We start from the raw sequence: 20,115 nt of genomic DNA on the forward strand, positions 1-20,115 counted from the left end.
CTAACAAACGACCCCTTAAAGTTTACACAACACTAGAACTAGCGCACTAACACTTGTGTCAGTGTACGACCATTGACAAAATGGGAGCTTTTAGTACATGAAATGAGTTTGGTGTAGTATATTTAAGGCAAAATGACCTTCTGCACCCCTGTATTATGTCGGTTTTGTAAGTTGGACACTTTTACTTACATGTTTGTCATCTGAGCCCCTGAATCCACTAAAAAATAATATTTTAAACACTTTTTCGTTGAGTGTAACACACTCTCACCACGCCAGCTGTCATGTCAGCTTCCACTCATTTTTAAATATAAAAATATTAAATATTTAAACAAATAAATAAATTTTTAAAAAAAGAACAATCCCCCCCCCCCCCCCCCCCCCCCGTTTCTCCTTTCCCTCTCTTTCCTCGATTCTTATTCTCCCCCCTTCTCTCTCTTTCTTCTGCTTCTTCTTCTACTCTCTTTCTTCTCCTTCTTCTTCTACTCTCTCCCTCATCTCCTTCTTTTTTTCTTTATAAACCCCAATTAATACATTCTACTTCCAATGAATAAAAAAAAGCAGTTAAAATTATTAGATTTTATATAAAAAAAATCATATGAATTCAAGATCCATTGATTGTGTTTAGTTATTTGGTCTGAAATTTTAAATTTTTTTGTTAGCAGATGATTCCATGGTAAAATTGAAATTAGAATTTTTTTTTTGAATTAATTCCATGGTGTTTGGTTTGAATTAATTCTATGATGTTTTGACCAAATCTTACCCAAAAACTGAAATTTAATACAAAAATTGACCAAAGTTGCTAATGAACTTAGAGGAAAAAAAAAATTCTAATGAAATTTTACAATGGGATTTTGTAATGCTGGAGTTCTTGATGGAATTTTGTAATGCTGTGGGGTGGGGGAGTGACGGAATGTTGGTGTGGTGGTGGTTATGTTACTTGGGGAAGGGTGAAAGACGGGGTGGGGGAATGAGGAGAGGGTGGAAGATGAGAAGAGGGCGGGGGACGGGGAGGGTGCTGGATGGGGGACGAGAATGGTGGTGGACTGGTGGATGGGGTGAGGGACGGTGGTGACTGGTGGATGGGGTGGGGGACGGTGGGGAGTAGGTGGGGTGATGGACGGAGTTGGGGGTGGGGGAGGGCCTTTTTTAATTATTTTTTTTAAAATATATTTTTTAGTTTTTAAAAATATTTTTAAATTTAAAAAGCTGAAAAAATATTATTTTTTTTAAACATATTATTTTTAAAATTTTTAAAAATATTTTTAAATTTAAAAAACCGAAAAAGCTAGTGGGGTGGAGGGGCTGGGACGGGAATGGGGTGGGGTGGGGGGAGTGGCTGGACTGGGAAGGGGGTGGGGGGTTATTTTTTATTTTAAAATTTATTATTTTTAATTTTTTAAAACATTTTTAAATTTAAAAGCTGAAAAAAATTATCCTTTTTTTATTTTTTAATTATTTTAATATAAAATTGGTAAAAAAATTAACCCCCACTCGCACCCCAAGCGATTGTAATCACCCTTCTCATCTTAATCAGCATTTTAATGCCACATAAGCAAAGTCAACGGTCAAAGAGTTTAAAATACAATTTTTTAGTGGGTTTAGGGGTGCAGATGACAAACATGTAAGTAGAAGTATCCAACTTACAAAACCGACATAATATAAGTGTGCAGAAGGTCATTTTACCTATATTTAAACGAAATTCAAAAACTAGTTGTTTTTGAAATAACAATAATAATAATTCTACAATATCTTTTAAAAAAAACATGCTTGCTTATTTTCTTTAAAGCAAAAAATAATAAAGAAGAAAATAAAAAGAACCCCCCGCGAATTTAGCTAGAGCCTCATATGTTTGTTGGCATGTACTTGATTTGTCCTACTAAAAAGGAACTTTTCACTTTGACCTTTTACTACGAGTAAAGTAGTGTAGTAGATTTGTTTCATTACTAGTTCAAACTTAAATGATGACCAACTCTACAACGTTCCATTTCTTGGATCAAATTACCCCCTCCAGATGAACCCATATCTTACCTAAATAAGGCTAATATTGTCTTTTCAAATATAGTTAAAACACTTTAATGACAGACATCTGAAGTTACATGGGAGAGCTGTTAAGATATGGCCAGCATATCTAGCCGTTACACTTACCCAACATTTTAAAAATGACATGACCGTTGGTCTCTCTTCTTTTGTTTCGTCAAAATCTCCGAATTCTCTCTCTCTTTGCTCTGTTCAACTCTGTTATCATTCTTCCCTTTTCTGCTACAAGAAAATGGCTGGCGCTGGTGATCTTGTTTTTACCCCCGAAGAAATGGTGATTGATCAAGGTCTCGGATACCCAAAGGCCTATGCTAAGCTTTGTAAAGATCGAATTTTGGGCCCTTTCAACCGCGGCCCTCCTTTTACCTTCACTCCCTATGCTCTGCCACAAGATGAGGTAACATAAAGACGAGACCCTTTTTTGCCAGATCCGATTAGGAGGAGGAGTTTGGTGTTTGGAATAAAATCTAATTCACTGAATTTTGATTCAATTGACGTGTGAAGTGGTCTATAACTTTATCTTCTTGTTCCGGTTAACCATAGATTTGTGGATTGACCTGTTCATTCGGAATGAATTTTGTTGATTTTTCCCTATATATATATGCATATGATTATTAGCTTCTGATTGTAAGTTAAAGTCGCTTTTCCATTATAAGTCAAAGTGACCTCAATCGCAAAGTGGATTCAATTGAACCCGGGGATTATTAGACACTGTTTCCACCTCATAGAACTAAACCTATTTGTATGTCGTTTTTTCCGGAGTAATCATGTGCTGTCTGAAATTTTGATTGGTAGGTTTTGAGAGCAAAGGAATTGGATGACATGTTCCCTATCGTCGATCTGAATGCCCAACCCAATACAAAGCCCAAGATTTTTGCGTCTCTTTTGTGGAAGCAACTCAGCCACCTCGGGTAAAAATCAACCATGATGCAATTCTGTTTTATCCATACTGAATTAACTAGTAAAAGCTTGAAAAGTCTCTCATTCTTGATTATGATTTGAACTCCAGGAATGCAGGATTTGATCCTGAAGTATTTCGAGTAGACTCATATGGCAATGTTCTGTATTATCATGCCGATTCAGCTTCACCTCTGGCGTGGGAAATTGATCACTGGTTTCCTTGCTCCAGTAATTACTCATTATCCTTTCGACTTTACTTGTTTTTTTGCGCTATCAAGTCACCTTTACCTGTTGTAAAAATTTACGCATTCCGTGTGTAGATGCTGAACTCTTCTGCATAGACGATCATTTTCTGCGTTTAATGAGTTTTGAATATGTGACATATTCGGTGAAATTGCAGGAGGAGGACTAACTGTTCCAAGCAATCTGCGGATAATGCAGTGGCAAGCCTGTAAGAAAAAGAATAATAAGCTGGAATTCCTTATACCCTGGTGGGATCTGCAAGTTGGTATATCCATAAACCAGTTCTTGTCCATCTTTGCTATATCAAATTCAGATTTCAGGTCAGTAGCTGTATGTTTGTTAGGTACATTTTGAGATTCAAAGTGAGATATTTTGCAACTGCTAGATATGCTCATTGTGACATTGTTTTCAGGCGTAGAGCATTTTCCTGGTTGTTTTCTGACGGTGAAAGTGAAGAACTGAATGCATCACAAACTGTTGATTCACATGTTTTTCCTCATCATTTTGTTGAATCAAAAGAAAAAATTGGCCTGGCTCCAGCAGCTGTTGTTCTATCTCGAAGGGAGTCTTTTGATTCTTCCTCAGCTCTGAAATCATTGGATATAAATCGGAGACCAAGATCAAGCACTCCTATTGTTGGTTAGTTTCCAAAAAATCAAAGACCCTAACCTGTTTCTTGTTTTCAATGGCTCGTGAAACTAGTCGATTGATGCTACTCGTTTCTTTGGTTTTGTTGTTTTGACAGCTTGTAAAAGATCAAAAACGGATCTGAAAGAAAATGAAGATCCAGGCCTGGTAACCAATCCATACCAGGCTATTGTGATAGCTAGAGATTCTTTGAGACACAGAGAAGAAACAGCAAAGATGCAGGCAGAAATACAGAAATTAGATGATGAAGTGGGTGAATTGAAGCAGAAGACTGAGGAGGAGAAAGTAGCTGTACAAGATTTGGAGCTAATCCTAATGAAGAAAAGAAGGAGAGCTGAGAAGTGTCGACGACTAGCTGAGTCACAATCTTCTTACAAAGCTATGCTAGAGAAGATGATTCGAGATGCCATGCACCAGTAAGTTCTCTGGAAAAAGATGTCAATTAGAAAAATAGAAATCCATGAAGTGTGTTTGATTATATGCGCTCAGTCTCTTACTCAACTGGTTTATGTATTTGCAGGAGTGTTGTGTATAAAGAACAAGTCAGGTTGAATCAGGCAGCAGCTAATGCCCTTATGGCAAGACTTGAAGCTCAGAGAGCAATCTGTGATTCTGCAGAGAGAGACCTACACAGGAGATTCAAAAAGAGAGACGAACTTGAGCAACAGATAAGACATGACTGGGACCAAACAAGAAAAAGATCAAGAATGGATGAATTTCTAGATGAAGAGGGAGATGAAAAGACTCTTCTTCGTCTGCCCGGCAGCTGCTCAAAGGCAGAATTAGAGAAAGATGATAAGAGAGTTCTATGCTTGCCTGGTATGAATACCAAGGACTGTATGCATAAGGAGTTAAGAGTATTTTTGGAGGAGGAACAGAAAGCATATGAGGCTAGACTATCTCTAAATGGTGGAAAAGAGAAAGAAACTCACAACACAATCAGCATGGGAATCCACTCTGAACACAACAACAATGCTATTGTGCAGGCAAAGGATGAGGATCCAACATATCAGAACGTTCAAAACATTGAGATACAAGAAGAAGTGATAACATGCAACCCCAGGTTTCCCACTTTTCATGAAAATGTTAGAGAGGAGGAGGACGAAGAGAGCAGACAGCAGCGGGGGAAAGGAAATGTCGAAAAATGGCTTCAGTTGCTTTTGGACAACTCTCAAGAACCTACCAACTTTGGTATTCAGACTGCTGAGGAGAACAATAGTGGTAAGAGAACTCTTAATGCAGGAGAAGATGAAACTATTGAAATTGATGATACTATAACAAAGCTGAATATAACGTATCCGCAAAAGGAGATGAAGACATCCAAATCCGAGGAGTCAGAAATTGCTGAGGATGTGAAACAGTCCCAGAAGGTGCAAAATAAAAAAGAAAATGTCCAAGAGGAAGATTCAAAAAGAGAGGAAGTTGTTGAAGTGGCTGCCTATAGATTAATTCCAGAAAGGAGAGCCAGTGATGTAGGTTCTGCTTCTAAGGGAGTCGGGAGAGCCAGTGACGTAGGTTCTGCTTCTAAGGGAGTCGGGAGAGCCAGTGACGTAGGTTCTGCTTCTAAGGGAGTCGGGAGATCTAGCAGCTGCGAAAGAACTGGAAGGAAGAGCGAAAAGGAAAAGGAAAGGGAACTCTCAAGGTCTGACAGTGTTAGGTTGTTTAGGCGTATCCCATCCTCGCCATCTCTCCTCTTGAGTGGCATGAAAAAGAGAGTGGATTGCATGAGGACGAAGCCATCAGTCGTTGGTGACGATAGTGATGAAGGTCGGGCAGGAGGTAATGGCTTCATAAAATCATCCATCAAAACAATCAAGAGAGCAGTGAAGATGTAGGCGGCCTGGATATAACTAAGTTTTTCGTGTTACCACCAATGGGTGTGTGAATGGTGCTTTGTGCTTGATTTCTTTGTACAATAGTGTACTCTGCTATTCTTTTTGAAGGATTTGTTAATAACAGCTTCTTGTTTGATGTAAAATTTCTAATAAAGATAACATGTTCGGTTATACTTTTTAAGTCAAAATCAGATCGTGCAGAAAAATAAGAGGAAAGGTTCCTCGCACAATGCTTTCTATAGACAATTTTAAGAAGAGTAGTAGTTTGCTGGTCAGCGAAAACATTGAACAACAAAAAGATACATGACCTCACTCAGTACACAAGGAGGCCAACCTTTTATAGTTGATCCATCGAGATTAGATACCACAGAGCTAACCAATAGTGAAATCATGTCTTTGTGCAAATCCACAATATAGTATGAAAAAGTACCTTTCCGTAACTTTATTAATTTCATTTCAGCAGACAGTACAAGAAGTATTTCTCCTTTGGACATTATATTTGAAGGAAGATTCGGAACATGTTTATGAGAAACCAATGTTTGTTTTCATGACCATCCAGGTTCATGCAGTTCTACAAGAAACAACATACACAAATCTAGACAAGCCTCCCCGCTCTTTGAGCACCACAATCATACCACCACCAAGATATACAAGTTTCTATAACCACTTCGCTATAGTAACAAAGAACTAGCGCCGATCTTCAAGTATGGGAGAAAGGTATGTGCTATATACAGTACATCAGGCATCTCTATGTTGATTATCACCAAATTGTCTTTGAGACTAAACATTTCACAATATTCTAGCTTTCGAGAGCATTACCACAGGAGAAACAAACATTCCTGCAGAAAGGCAGTTCGATGTTGTCTGTGGAAGCAAAAGACGTACAAAGCCAGTGCCGAACAGTGGTGAGATTTTGCAGTCCACCACTTTATTAAATATCTGAGATAGCAACCTTGAGGTGTGTTGACTTCTCTATCCATGAGCTAAGTCAGCATCCATCCCGAATTTAGACAGCTGGCTCTGCCCATCACAAAGAACAGATACTATTTGTCATTTGTGAATTGCTTCTTTCTGATTATGAATTTCAAGTTTCTCCCAAGTAATTTTCATCCCCACATGTACATTTTCCATCCTTAAAATGATGGAAATGCTCAGTATCTCTAACTGAAATCTCCCTCCGCACAACCTCAGAGATAAACTTGATTGTGTCGTGACAGCCCTTGCACATATAAAGATTCTTTGTGACCGATATTGGTGTCCCTGGAGCCGTATTTATAAGACCAAACGCGATAGCTTGTCTCTCACTGTGTCCACAAAAGATCTCGGCTTTTGAATCTTCAACCTCATTTACTCTATATCTTTCCGATCCACTATGATGTGCTGCCATCATTTTTTCGTAAAATCCTTCTAGAACTGCATTAATTTCCTTGCTTTGGGGGTGGAAGTTATCACCACTAAGAAATGCATGTACATTTCCCTTTATTTCTATCCAACTGCAACCAGGATCAATAGTCAGTCCTTTTTCTATCATAATCTTCCTTAATCTTATAACTTCATCCCATCTGCCATTATCAGAATAGAAGTTGCAGAGGAGAACATAGTATCCCACACTTCTCTCATCTGTTTCAAGAATGTGTCTAGCTGCTAGTTCTCCAAGTTCAACCTTCCTGTGGATCCTACACGCATTTAATAAAGCCCCCCAAATAGCGTTATCGGGTTTCACAGGCAATGATAGGATAAAATCATAAGCATCGTCCACTAGACCTGCACGGCCTAGCAGATCAACCACACAAGCATAATGCTTCAGATTCGGAACAATACAATATTTACTCTCCATGCTATTCAAATAATCAAGGCCCTCAGTCACCAACCCGGATCTACTACAAGCACGTAACAGAGAAATGAAAGTAATCTCATCTGGCCTTACTCCTGAATTTATCATTTCGTCAAAACGCTCAATTGCAAGTGCACCTTGCCCTCGCTGAGCATAGCCAGTCAGCAAGATATTCCAAGCAGTAACATCCTCTTTCTGTGTATTAAAAAGATTCAGTGCTGGGGCCATCCTTCCACACCTCACGTAGAAGTCAAGGAGTGCATTGGTTAAAAAACCAGGAAATGCCATTCCGTTCCTCAATACATATGCATGTATTTCTTTGCCACACATCAGTGCACCGATTCTAGAACATGCAGAGAGGACAGAAACTATGGTAACAGAATTGGGATCCTGATGGCGTTTCATTTCTCTAAAGAAAATTAAAGCTTCCAAACTGCGATTATTAATCCGGAGACCAAGAATGATAGAAGTCCAAGATATTACATTTTTATCTGGTATCCGGTGAAAAATTTCCAATGCCTTGTCAATACAGTTGCACTTTGAATACAAGTCGATCAGAGTGTTTGAGACGATCACGTATGATATAAGTCCTCTCCTTTCAGCTATTTCTTGAAGCTTAATACCCATTTCTAGAAGGCCCAATGAAGTACAGGCAGATAGAACAGAAGCAATAGTAATTTCATCCGGCATGACACCTTCTAGCTTCATCATTTTATACATCTTAACAGCCTTCTCTGGAAACCCATTACTCTCATAAGCCGAGATCATTGCAGTCCATGAAACTACATCTTTACACTGTATCCTATCAAAGATCTGTTCTGCTTCCTCCCAGCACCCAATAGCTGAATAAAGTTGAATGAGAGAGTTATGCACCGACACATCACTATAAAATTCCATTCTTGACACATACCCATGAAGTGCCCTCCCTAACCTCTCATCCCCAATAGCCTCACAAGCTGAAATCACACTTGTCATGGTCATCAAATCGGGATAAAAACCAAGTTCCCGCATTGAGGAGAACAACATTAACCCCTCCAAAAACTCACCGTTCTCAAAGTAACCCGCAATCATAGCATTCCAAGAAATTCTATCTCTCTTAGACATTCCATCAAACAACGCTCTTGCACTACAAACATCACCACACTTAACATACATTGTAATCAACGCATTCACGACATCAATTTCCGACTCATAGCAAAATCTTATTACATGACCATGTATCTCCCTACCCATTCTCCAATCAGGCAAACCCCCACAAGTCCTCAAAACACAAGGAAAAGTATACACATCAGGTCTAATTCCAACCCACAACATCCTTTGATACAAATCCAAAGCCTCATCAAAATACCCATTTTTTGCATACCCACCAATCAATACATTCCAAGAAAAAACATCCCTTTCCTCCATTTTCCCGAAAACAAACCAAGCATCACCCAAATTACCCAACCTAACAAACATACCCAACAACGCATTTCCAAGCCTCAAACTCAACCGTGCCATACGTACACAAGAAAACACTTCACAGGCCTCATTCGACGCGCGCCTGAATTCACAAAGCCTAGCTAAAGCAACAAACGTCTCTTCTTCTATTGTCCCATGAAGTTCCTTTATCGACTTCAAGAACCCAATTGCTTCTTCCAGCTCGTTCTTGAAGCATAACTGGACAATATGGGAATTGGGGTCAGTGGTGGGAGTGGAGGTACTGAAGGAGGAGTTAAGGATAGAATTTTGGTTTTGGTGTATTTTTTTAAGGGAAAAAAGGTGTGATTTTTGGAAAATATGAGGGAAAATTAGAGATTTGGAAGAATGGGGTTTGGAGAATTGAGGATTTTGGGGGTCTAAAGGGAGAGATGTAGTTGGGGTTTTAGCAGAAACTGATGCCATATTGGGTGGTGATGGTGGTGGTGTAGAGGAAGAGCATGTCGAAGTTCTTGTTTTTCAGGCGGGGGTTTAAGGAAAATGTTTAAACGGCTAGCAAAACACCACAGCGGTTTAACAGATAAGAGATAGTTTTAAAATTCCCGATACGACGTCGTGAGCATCTTCACTTTTTCTTATTTTTTATTTGGAAAATTGGGTGTAGGAGCAAACGAAAATACAGATTACAAGGTGGAAATCGAGTACTAATATTGTAAGGATCGTTTGGTGGGAAGGATAAAAAAAATAATCTTGGGATAAAGTTTGGGATTAACTTTATCTCATGTTTGATAGAAGGAATTACTTAACCCCCCGGGACTATTTTATCCCGGGGATAAAATAATTCCATAGGATATCCCACACTCGTTACTTATCCCGGACAGTGTACCAAACGATCCCTAAAGTTCAATAATCAATCAAGAGTTGCAAAAGTTATGTCACCTGGGTAATTATCTATGTAATTATTGCTCCTGATCGTTCAACTAATTTCTTTTCCTAGCATGAGAGGTGCTATACAACATTAATTATTCTTAAACACACTATAAATATACACATAACACTATAAATATACACATAACTCAGTGTTTACGCCAAATTATATTATTGATGTAAGCTATTAAGTATCTATTCTAGAATTAATGATTGATATTTGATACATTGGATATGCTATATGTTAATCATCAATCAAGCATTGCTCGTAGATTGTGGCATTGGCAGAGCAAGTGCGATAATAGCACTATCAAGAGTGGAATTATTGTCCCCTTTTGACAAAAGAGCAAAGTTAAATAAACATATATTTTAATCAAATATAAGGTACAAGTCAAAAAAAAAAGAGATTACAATAACGTAAGACTTATTTTTTGGTACATTACAATAACTAAACTTGGGAATCGTAATTAGTTCTAGTACTTTTGCATTGATTGATAACCTGCACCTATTCCAAATTCAACACTTTTTTAACTTTTTTTTTTCTCTTAGGACAAAGATTTCCTCCACTTGTTGTTAGGAGTTCTGCCTCTAACAAGCCTAGTCTTCATATCTCCAGGAGTTTGTCTTCCAACAAATCCCACTTCAGTTTCTCTATCAACATCTCCAATTTTATCAACCTTATTCACTAACGAAGGCACAATAATCTTCTTCCAGCTGAAAAAACCGCTGCCTCGTTTCTTCTCTAACAACTTCTCAATTTGCGCTTGCATTGCCATACACTGACTCTGTAGCCTCAGGACATCTTCTTTGAGCCTCTTTATCTCCATCTGCTGAACATTCATTTCGCGCTTTGACATACACCGTGCTGGAGGCTCAATTAGTCCCTGCTGATTGGGGCTTCGGGTAACACTCACAAAGGAACCGCTCCAGTCAATTTGAAGCTGCTTGTTGTTGTTGAGCTTTGTTTGTTCGGATAAAAGCACTTGAATTACTGCTCGCACTGGTAAACGTTCATTTTGCGCTGCATGCAGAGACGCCTCGGGTGATAGCTTTCTGCTATCGATCAACCTACAGAGACTTTTCCTTTCTTGCTTTGATAACCCGGGATGTGCCTACATATTTTCAACATCGGTTCACTTATAAGATAATTGCGGACTAGCATTCTGCTATAACATGTTATAACTGTTGTGGTGTGCTAAAATTCCTTACACTATCCAACACAATTTAAATACTATCAACAGAAACTTTCATGTCTTTGTATCAATTAAAGAAAAGCATATTCTATTTTTGATTGATGGGATATAGACTGTTGAGAGAACTTCTAAGTTGTAACAAAAATTACTAAATCCAGTAAAGCAGATGAGTACCTCATTTTCTCTACAAGTTACTCAAGTAATATTGTTGGCATAGTTTGGAGTGTGGACAGAAGAAAAGCCAAATTTAGGAAAATAGTGGTATCTGTTAGGAGCTAGAAATTTCGACAATACTTGACTATGTACCTTCTCTGCTTGGACTCTTTGGCTTTGGGAATCTCTTAATAGGGACAAATAGTCTTATCTGTTATTTTCCTTTTTACAGCCTCTTTTGGATTTCACACATGGTTTTTGTATCTGTTTTGTAGCCTCGACTAATTCTGGTTAGCTCTATTCCACATAAGGCATCCAAGAATTATTATTATACATCCCAAATGTTCTTACGGCCAGGAGGAATTGGTCTCGCTGGCAATTTATACATAAATAATATAGTACATTTTATTCTATTTGAATTGTATGATATTTTTTTCTTTTAATACTTTACCAAAAAGAATGTTACATTTCAATAATCAACTCATTTTTAACCTAAAAGATTTATTTCTACTAGTACTAATTAATTACATGCTCTTATACAAATATAAATACTTTTGATATGTTTAGAAGACTTTTTTCTTTCATTGAACTCATATAAAACGAGTTTAATCCTCAATCTTCTTTGAAAATACCTCCATATAAAACGAAACTTAAAGGAGTTGTAACTAACGGTCAGCGAAAAAAAAAAAACAAGGTTTTTCACTTACTTTGAGGTAGGTATCAATGGCTCTATACAAACCATCATCAGTAGAACGAGCATGTCCAGGAAGTGCACCAGCAAGATCAATAAACTCTGACATTGTCAAATTGCCATCAACAGCAGCTTCAGCTAAGTAATTATCCACAAGCTTAGCAACCTTAATTAATGCACTTCCACTTCTTACACTTTCATCCAAATTCATAAACCTCTTAACCAACCTAAGTACAAGTTCAACATCCAATAATGTTCCACACGTGTGAACAAATGATGGAATTAATAGTTCCTTCAATGTTGCCTGGTCCAATTGCCATGATATCCTTTTCTCCAAATCGACCCGGTAACTTGGCTCGACCCGAACCATATTTGCAACCCGAAGTAGCCGTAAAAGGAAATTGCATGGAATTGAATCTTTCTCCGGTGGCAGAATTCCGACTAATGTTTCCACGAAGAATCTCTTCTTCATCCATAATGCCGTTACGCTTTCAGGCGAGTCCTCGAAAGTCGGGCCTGGAAAAACTTCTGAACCTGCCAAAAAAAAATAAACATCAGTATATTAAAGGAGAGCATACGTACCATACTGCAACAACTCAAGGTCTGGAAAGAATAAAATATACGTGGACCTAATCCTGATTCAGAAGCAGAGAAGTTGTTTCTGATATTACTACATTTGTTTCAAATTAGGGATAGGGGAAAGGGAAACGGGGATGGGAGAATCGAACCTCATCAACAAGTTAGAAATTGAGATAGCCAACCAACTGAACTACTAAGACTGTAAGTATCTGAGCTATTAAGATTGTAATGCTACTATATTACTAAATCAGGTACGTGTTGGAAGAATTTGTATAAATACCTTCTCCGAAAGAAAGGTCAGGAAGCCATTTAGAAGCATAATGAGTAATAATGGAGCCAATAAGTTCAGGACGAACACCTTTGGCCTTAATGCCAGAAAGTGTCTTGACAAAGTAGTCCATGTCGAGGATACATGTATCATCGAACCAACATTCGGCCGCGAAATGCGTGGATTTGCCGGGAAGATTAACGGATTCCGGTGATGTTAGGTTCATCATTTTGGAGTTTTGTGTGAGCAGTGAACATACACGAGAGTAATAGTACTCTTACTACTACTAGCTAGCTAGTAGTAGCTAGTAGTAATTCATATAGATGAATGAAAATTCATTTCTGGCTAAGGATGTTTGGTCTTTCTTGTTGTTACGTGAGGTTATTACCTCTAGTGGATAAAAAATTGCTAGGGGGTGACACCACCACATAATGTTGACAACATTGTTTTTATCTGTTGTTGACAAGAATGCCCTCAGACACTTGCTGATGGAGCTCATGAGCTCGTGTTTTAATTTAGTATTTCGATATACGAAAAAGATAGTGTTATTACTATCCGTATCTACGATATATGCAAAAGATAGTGTTGTTACTACCCGTATGATGTATGATAAAGAAATTCATGAGGGAAGGATGAGGATTATTCAAGACTATATAAGGAAATCAAAAACTTGCTCTAGATGTCGACACTATAAGATGGGGTGCCCAACATCGAAAACAATGAATTGGTTGGATCTGGCTCTGATACCATGATAAAGAAATGAATGTTGGACCTAACTCAACCTCAAAAGTTAGCTCATGAGGGGAGGATTGTCCAAGACCATATAAGGAGACCAAGGACCCTTTAACCCACCGATCTAGGACTCCAACACGGTAAGGGTGGCTGAGTTTGTGTAGCAAGTATCTCCATAAGGGAGATCAGGGATTGAGTCTCACCAGGTCCTTTCTCAGCCAGCTGAGTTGGTGCAACAGGTGTGGTATCCCATCCCTAAAAATCTTCCCCACCTGGCCTTCTCAGTCGAGCTCGTTGCATAGGGTTTATCTATTGTTGTTCACATCGGAAAACACTTACCCAGTGTGCACTCACGGTAAGTTTAATTTTGATTCTTACCATTAGTGGCTTAAACATGGGTGAGGTAGGAAGAGGGATAGCAAAAAGGATAAAGGGGAAGGTGGGGGGTGTATTGAGGACAAATTAAAATGATAAGTTGGGAGTCATTATCCTTTCTCATGTGGGAGTTTTATGAATTTTGTTCTCTATGCAGCAGAGATGCAGCCATGATAATTATGATATGTCACATTGTCATTATATACCCAACGGAATATTAGCATTAATTTTTCTTGTCTCCCTCTTCCTTTTCACCTCATCCCATTGCTATCCCATACTATTGTCGTCTTTGTTTCTTTCTCTTTTGCTCGCTGGAAATTGTATATTATTTGCATGCAATCAAAATATTAGAAGTGCCAAATAGGCGAATTATGTCGAATTTGGACGGATGAAAATGAGCTAAGTAAATAAATGAACATGTTAATGATTTGTTCAAGTTATTTGAACTGAAATTAAATGAGAAAGGAGATATATAACGGATCAATATTCAATACTTAAATCTATTATCAAGTTTTAATTTATTTGTTTGTGTTTCTTATAATTTTAAGATTATAATTTTAATTAATCTAGAGTATATTCTTAGCACAAAACAAAATGGACTAAATTGTCGAGCAGATTTAGTTAATTTACGAACCATAATGCACTGATGATATATAAGTAGGGTGATAGGATAAACTTGTGAGCGAGCGATGAGGAGTGAATGGACGATAATTAAACGATATAGCAAAGGTACATAGTATGTGTGTACATAGCTTTTTAGCACTTAACCACGAACCTATAATTAATTAATATCCATGTTTATGTCTGGTCAATAGATAACACATTGTATGCGTCTGTACATAGCTTTTTAGCACTTAACCAGGACCTATAATTAATTAACATCCATTCTCACCTTATTAAATCGCTTATTATAATAAGTTTAATCGATTTAGTGTAAACGCGTGATGAGGATAAGTATGTACCTGACTTACAGTCTGCCTCATTTTAGGATTATGCGATGATTCCAATTTGTACAGGAAGTTTTGAAAATGATGAACTAGCCTCTTTCAAATTGATCAGTTCGGTTCGTTATTAGTCGAATTGAACTGACAATTAACTAGTTTGGGGTGTTACTCTTAGGGATGGAAATGGGGTAGGGCGAAATCTAAACGTGCTGGAGCAGGGCAAAACTCATTTTACGAAAATAATTACTAGTACGTAGGGCAGGTAGCAGGTTGATTTGGGCTTTCTAGAAAGCTTAATTAGTGTGTTTTTGAGTGGTTTAAGAACCTCTTGGACAAAGAAGATTAAGAAAATTAAATAAAGAGTTTGTAATTCGTCTAGACTTCAGGATGCAAAAGTCCAACCCACAATCGTCATTTACTATATAATAATCTTGATAATCGAATTATTGACTTCATTATCAAGAGGTTGATAATGCACTAGATGTGGAAGAGGTTGATGAATTAAGCGTTCAGTGTTAATTCAGCAAGAGGTATTGATTTGGAACTTGGACGAATTGGTTTAACTGGATAATAGAAAAAATGAAATACTACGTAGTGGAAAAATGAAGAGAAAATACAAATGGGGCGAGGCAAAATTTTGAAAAACATGTTAACCAGAGAAGGGCAGGTTAAATTTTAGCAGGCCAAAGTTCGTTCTGTGTCTGAATAGTAGAGGTTATTTTTGAGGTCTACATATAGCTAGTACCGTTAATCGGGTTATGAACGGTAGCTAAAAAAAAGGCAGCTCGGTTCACCAAATAGGTTAGTTTTTGGAGCATAATTCAACAATTTCCAAGTAGCTTTAACAATAATTCCCTTCAACATCAGTCAAACGTTCTTTTCAAAGTTTTCACTGCAAGTTATTGAGTGAATAAAAGCACTTCCAGACAACTAGTTATCTGGAGATACAAGGCATCTTATATCAACAAGCTACAGCTAATACATTTTCATATCATGTAAGTAACGTAACCAAAGAATTCAAAGAGAGCTATGAAGCTGAATGGTCATTAACTACTCCAATACGCTTACAACATCTAAGGGCTGTCAAGTCGGTAACATTCTTGATTTCTATTTGTGTTTATTTCTATCTAGTAAAAAGAAATTTCTAGGACCAAGAATTTCTTGGATACTTTTATGAATAGTTGAAACTGCGACAAATGATATTACAGATTCCTTGGGGAGGAGGATTCAGATGAAACACTGGCCGAGTCACCTCCTGTTGGATTCAGTGATGATGAGTCGCTTATAAAAGAACCATTTCCACTTTCATCTCGTGACACAATAGGGATCTTAACTGCTGCTGCTCTCTCCATTTCCTTCTCGATCTCTTCTTCACGACGGAGTGCAGTAAATTGGCCATCTAAAGACCTAGCTGCTCCCAACCATGCAAGGACAATTACTAGGAGCACACCTCCAAGGTAGGGAGTTGAGTTGGCAAGTGAACCAAAAGTCAAAATCATGAACTGTTGTATCAAGGCTCCTCCAGACTTTCCCAGTGGATTGCAGACAACATCAATTGCTGCCTTTCCTTTAACCTGTTGTGCGAAAAATATATGAGCTTAAATTTCACGTAACAATTGAATGTGAAGTAACATCTCTGTTTTCCAGTTAGAAACGTCCGGACAGGTACTTGTGGGTCACATGTAGCATCATAAATAAATACAAGCGCGCATGCAATATAAAAGGTTACAAACTGTTCATGTTTCATACATTCGATACCTAGATGACAAGGATATATTTATGCATAACCAATGTGGCATATCTAAGTTCTGACAGCACACTGATTTAATAAAAGTCTAGGACGCGGTAAATTATTATATACCTTGGTGTCCTCGTCCAAAGGAATGTAGGCCATTTCTTTGCAAGGATCAAACAAACTGTACTTTGCACTCTTACTGAAAATGTTTTGCATTGCACCCACATAGACAGCAGCTAGAAGAGGTGTGAGCCCAAACTTGGCAAGAGCAGGGGCAAGGGGGTCACCAAACAAAATCAGCGAGAAGAATCCAACTCCAGTAAGAAGCAAGACTGTTGGTGTTATCTTAGCTGCTGTTCCCCAACCATATTTATCAAAGATCCACTGGCTTAACAGCATCATTGTGAAAGTTGCTATTCCAGTAGCAGTAGAGAAGTCACCCATGAAGGAAGAGTATTCGTTTGGGCTTGGGAACTGCAGAGTTAGCAAAAGGCAGAGTGTGAAAAAGATGCTTCAAGTTAAAATGAGAGACAAACTAGGGTTAACATATAAAAACACATAAATGTACCTGAGCTTTGAGCTTCGATTTCCATGTAACCTCAACAAGGTTGATACTAATACCATATGCTACAACTAATGTTGCAAGATCCCTGATATACTTTGAAGAGGCCAAAATTTTCAAGCTCTCCATCGTGCTCAGGTTAGGCTTCTCCTGCAAAAATATACTTTTGTCAGAAAATGATAATAAATACAGAAAACATGATCCTTTGATGCAGAAGTGGCTTGAATTTAATATTAGTCCGACTAAGATATAAAGTACTAGATTATCAACAAATCATAAACAAGTAGACAACACAGTCATGCATCTTCTTGAAACTAACTGATAAGTTGGGTGTTTTATGCAAAGTTTTACTAGTTAGTACAAGAATATCCTAGGTCCTTTCGCTGACTACCATTGCCTTTGCAGATAGCAGAAACTTGAGATAAGTAATAGCTCATTATGGCTGTTTACCTTCTTCTTCTTGCTACGAGTTGGTAGAGGAACATTGTGATTCACCCACCAGTAAATGAAACAGATCGCAACACCCATCCCCACTACAATGCTCATCATTGCTTTCAAAGAGACGGCCCAACCATCAACTCCAGGACCCAATGATTTTCTCAAATTCGAGAAGTACTTCACTGTACGTCCAGAGAAAATAAGAGCAACGTTTGCTCCAAGTCCAAACAAAGGATAGAATCTTTTAGCCTCATCAACTGTAGTAATCTGCAAAAATAAAATCATCCAAAAGATTTAAAGGCAGCTTTAAAAAAGTGTTTTCCCAAATAAAGCTCAAGCACTGATACTAAAAACGTACAGATGATTTGGCCAAGTTTATAACTGGCCATTCGAACAAATGCAAAAGGAAAGTGCAGGCGAAAGACTGAAATCTGTGTGAATTTTTATAACTGGCTACAACTAAGAGATTAAATATAGACGAATTGCAAAACAACAATGAAAGAGTGCAACCTACTTATTAGCAATTTATGAGCAAAATTGCAGCATAAACAATACAGTTTTTAAACCTCTGAACTCCCCAACGAAAAAATTAGAAACCAGCACATATCAGAGTAAACTCGCATCCTTTCAGGAGCCAATACCCATTGACAAAATAATAATGAAAGAAGACTACTGTACCATCCAATCCTAAAAGTAACCTAACATTAGTCCATTACCAGCACATCAGCTTAAAGAGAGTTCATATCACCCTAAAGGGAAGCAGTTCCAGGAATCCATTGGATAAACACTAAGCAGAAAAATCCATTTACTATTTTGTAATCCTTAAATTAATACTCCCTCTGTCCCAATTTACATTACACGCTTTCCTTTTAGTCCGTCCCAATTTACATTAACACGCTTTCCTTTTAGTCCGTCCCAAAAAGAACGACACCTATCCTTATTTGGCAAGTATTTAATGACACTATCAACAACAAGGACTGACCAAGAAATTAATTACATAACCTATGAAATGATCACCAGTTCACAAATGAACCATCCTAGAGTAAAGAAAACATTAGCAATCTCACAAACAGCATATAAAAAGATTATACCAAGTTATTCCACCTAAATCAGAATAGTAATAATTTCATAAAAAGATCTCGAGAAAAAGTATTGCGGGTGATCATATATTTACCTGATTAGCAAAACCCCAAAAAAGCACTGAAATCACCACACTTCCCCAAAGTTCAGCCATGACATAAAACAAGCAGAAACTCCAAATCCTTAATATAGCTATTGGTCCAAGAAACCTTGGACCTAGAATGTTTAGCAGGTTATCAGCAAGAGCTGTGGGGTGAAAATAATTACTGAGGGGATACAAAACAAAACCAAATGCCCCAAAGAAACCAATAAAAGGGAGGATAACAGTATAAAAAAGAGCCTGCTTTGACAACACATTAGCCAACTTTGTGTACAACAGCATGAATCCAACAGCCATAGGCAAATTCACCCATGTTTTCAAGAAAGGGATAATCTCAGCACTTGACCCTTTTGCTGTCACAACCAATACATCCTTAGTGTCTCTAAGGATTGTATAATTGAAAAGAATACAAAAGAACATTGCCCCAAGTGGGATAATTTTCTTGAGTGTCACAATTTCAATCCCCATAAACTTAGCTGGCTCCTTCTTTTCAACAAAAACTGGCTCCCCATCAGCAGCAGCAGCAGCTTCTGCCCTGCAAATTGGGAAAAATCTGTTCTTTTGACCAACCAATTGTGGCTTTCTTGAAAAGCCTTCAACTTTTTGGAACCCATCAGAAGATAAAGATAGAGATAACCCTTCAAGGGGTTTAGGCTTCAAAGAATTGATGGAATTGAACCTATGCCTTAGACCACCTTGAGGGAGTGGGTAAAATGCCCTGGTTTTGGGCTTGGAAGGCAAAGAAAGAAGCCCTTTTGATTGCAGAACAGCTTCCATTAGCTCAGTTTTTCTCTATTCTCTATCTCTGCAAATTCAAGAAATGTAAAGATTTGAGCCTTTTATTAATAATAGGCAAACATGAGAGAAAGAGAGAGATAAGGTTGGCTATGAAGATGGTGGCTTTGGGAGAGAGAGCTTCCAAGAAAAAGGAGATACAAAAATCTACTGTAATATAAATATGTCATCAACAACTTAAACCCTTGAATGAGACAAAAATGATAAATTAGTAGTAGTACATAATTTGCTTTATAATTGTTAAACACCTGTTAACACTGGTATAGTACTTCCTTTTATTTCACTTTAATTACTACTAACATTTTATACAGTCATTTAAATTGAATAAATGAATTAAAATAACTATTTTTCATAAAGAGAATAAGTAAAATGAATAGAAGGAAGTATTAAGGGAAAAAGAAAAGAAAAAAAACTTGAAAGTGGGGTCGAGTTTTTGTGACAAGTTGTACATGTTGCACACTTTTTCTAAATGCACTCAACAACTCTTCAACTTGGAATTAATGATAAAATCGTAATTTAGTTCTTCGTTAAGCAAAATAAAGAAAATTAACTCAAACGAAAACTAAATATTTAGTTCGATTTTTTAGTTTGCTTACGTTTTGCTAGATTGAACTATTCAATATTTAA

General features: G+C 37.6%; 4 protein-coding genes across 5 annotated transcripts; 1 reads left to right on the top strand and 3 right to left on the bottom strand.

Annotated features, from left to right (window-relative positions):
• Positions 1-1,945: 1,945 nt before the first annotated feature.
• On the top strand, positions 1,946-5,834 carry LOC107861892. Of its 2 annotated transcripts, XM_047410099.1 has the most exons (8): positions 2,150-2,434; positions 2,833-2,948; positions 3,047-3,165; positions 3,338-3,500; positions 3,593-3,819; positions 3,926-4,244; positions 4,349-5,304; positions 5,344-5,834. In XM_047410099.1, the coding sequence occupies exons 1-8, from the start codon at positions 2,165-2,167 to the stop codon at positions 5,661-5,663; spliced, it is 2,490 nt and encodes an 829-aa protein (XP_047266055.1). In that variant the 5' UTR covers positions 2,150-2,164; the 3' UTR covers positions 5,664-5,834. The 2 variants fall into 2 exon arrangements, with proteins under 2 accessions (XP_016562756.2, XP_047266055.1); XM_016707270.2 differs by having other exon boundaries at positions 1,946-2,434; positions 4,349-5,834.
• A 243-nt stretch (positions 5,835-6,077) lies between these two features.
• LOC107861891 (pentatricopeptide repeat-containing protein At1g15510, chloroplastic) lies at positions 6,078-9,592 on the bottom strand. Its single transcript, XM_016707269.2, has one exon. The coding sequence runs from the start codon at positions 9,379-9,381 to the stop codon at positions 6,748-6,750; it is 2,634 nt and encodes an 877-aa protein (XP_016562755.2). The 5' UTR covers positions 9,382-9,592; the 3' UTR covers positions 6,078-6,747.
• Positions 9,593-10,195: 603 nt separating this feature from the next.
• On the bottom strand, positions 10,196-13,137 carry LOC107861889 (root phototropism protein 3). The gene is made up of 3 exons (XM_016707267.2): positions 12,740-13,137; positions 11,897-12,414; positions 10,196-10,955 (listed from the first exon to the last, which is right to left on the bottom strand). Exons 1-3 carry the CDS (start codon positions 12,954-12,956, stop codon positions 10,389-10,391), a joined length of 1,302 nt encoding a protein of 433 aa, XP_016562753.1. The 5' UTR covers positions 12,957-13,137; the 3' UTR covers positions 10,196-10,388.
• A 2,657-nt stretch (positions 13,138-15,794) lies between these two features.
• Positions 15,795-19,732, bottom strand: LOC107861888 (plastidic ATP/ADP-transporter). Its single transcript, XM_016707266.2, has 5 exons — positions 18,688-19,732; positions 17,526-17,780; positions 17,082-17,225; positions 16,640-16,987; positions 15,795-16,352 (listed from the first exon to the last, which is right to left on the bottom strand). The coding sequence occupies exons 1-5, from the start codon at positions 19,468-19,470 to the stop codon at positions 15,981-15,983; spliced, it is 1,902 nt and encodes a 633-aa protein (XP_016562752.2). The 5' UTR covers positions 19,471-19,732; the 3' UTR covers positions 15,795-15,980.
• Between the last annotated feature and the right edge of the window lie 383 nt (positions 19,733-20,115).

The sequence above is a fragment of the Capsicum annuum genome, chromosome 3 (genome assembly GCF_002878395.1).
Source record: "Capsicum annuum cultivar UCD-10X-F1 chromosome 3, UCD10Xv1.1, whole genome shotgun sequence".
Taxonomy (NCBI): domain Eukaryota; kingdom Viridiplantae; phylum Streptophyta; class Magnoliopsida; order Solanales; family Solanaceae; genus Capsicum; species Capsicum annuum.

What these genes read in the sequence shown, in the direction of transcription:
- LOC107861889 (XM_016707267.2), bottom strand. Translation starts at nt 12,956, where the DNA reads ATGATGAACCTAACATCACCGGAATCCGTTAATCTTCCCGGCAAATCC. An exon ending in TGACCTTTCTTTCGGAGAAG is followed by an intron (nt 12,415 to 12,739) that starts GTATTTATACAA and finishes TTTTTTTGGCAG; the next exon opens with GTTCAGAAGTTTTTCCAGGC. An exon ending in CCATTGATACCTACCTCAAA is followed by an intron (nt 10,956 to 11,896) that starts GTAAGTGAAAAA and finishes GAAAATATGTAG; the next exon opens with GCACATCCCGGGTTATCAAA.
- LOC107861888 (XM_016707266.2), bottom strand. Translation starts at nt 19,470, where the DNA reads ATGGAAGCTGTTCTGCAATCAAAAGGGCTTCTTTCTTTGCCTTCCAAG. An exon ending in TTTGGGGTTTTGCTAATCAG is followed by an intron (nt 17,781 to 18,687) that starts GTAAATATATGA and finishes TTATTTTTGCAG; the next exon opens with ATTACTACAGTTGATGAGGC. An exon ending in AATCGAAGCTCAAAGCTCAG is followed by an intron (nt 16,988 to 17,081) that starts GTACATTTATGT and finishes CTAACTCTGCAG; the next exon opens with TTCCCAAGCCCAAACGAATA.
- LOC107861892 (XM_016707270.2), top strand. Translation starts at nt 2,165, where the DNA reads ATGACCGTTGGTCTCTCTTCTTTTGTTTCGTCAAAATCTCCGAATTCT. An exon ending in ATGCTCTGCCACAAGATGAG is followed by an intron (nt 2,435 to 2,832) that starts GTAACATAAAGA and finishes TTTGATTGGTAG; the next exon opens with GTTTTGAGAGCAAAGGAATT. An exon ending in TCACTGGTTTCCTTGCTCCA is followed by an intron (nt 3,166 to 3,337) that starts GTAATTACTCAT and finishes GTGAAATTGCAG; the next exon opens with GAGGAGGACTAACTGTTCCA.
- LOC107861891 (XM_016707269.2), bottom strand. Translation starts at nt 9,381, where the DNA reads ATGGCATCAGTTTCTGCTAAAACCCCAACTACATCTCTCCCTTTAGAC.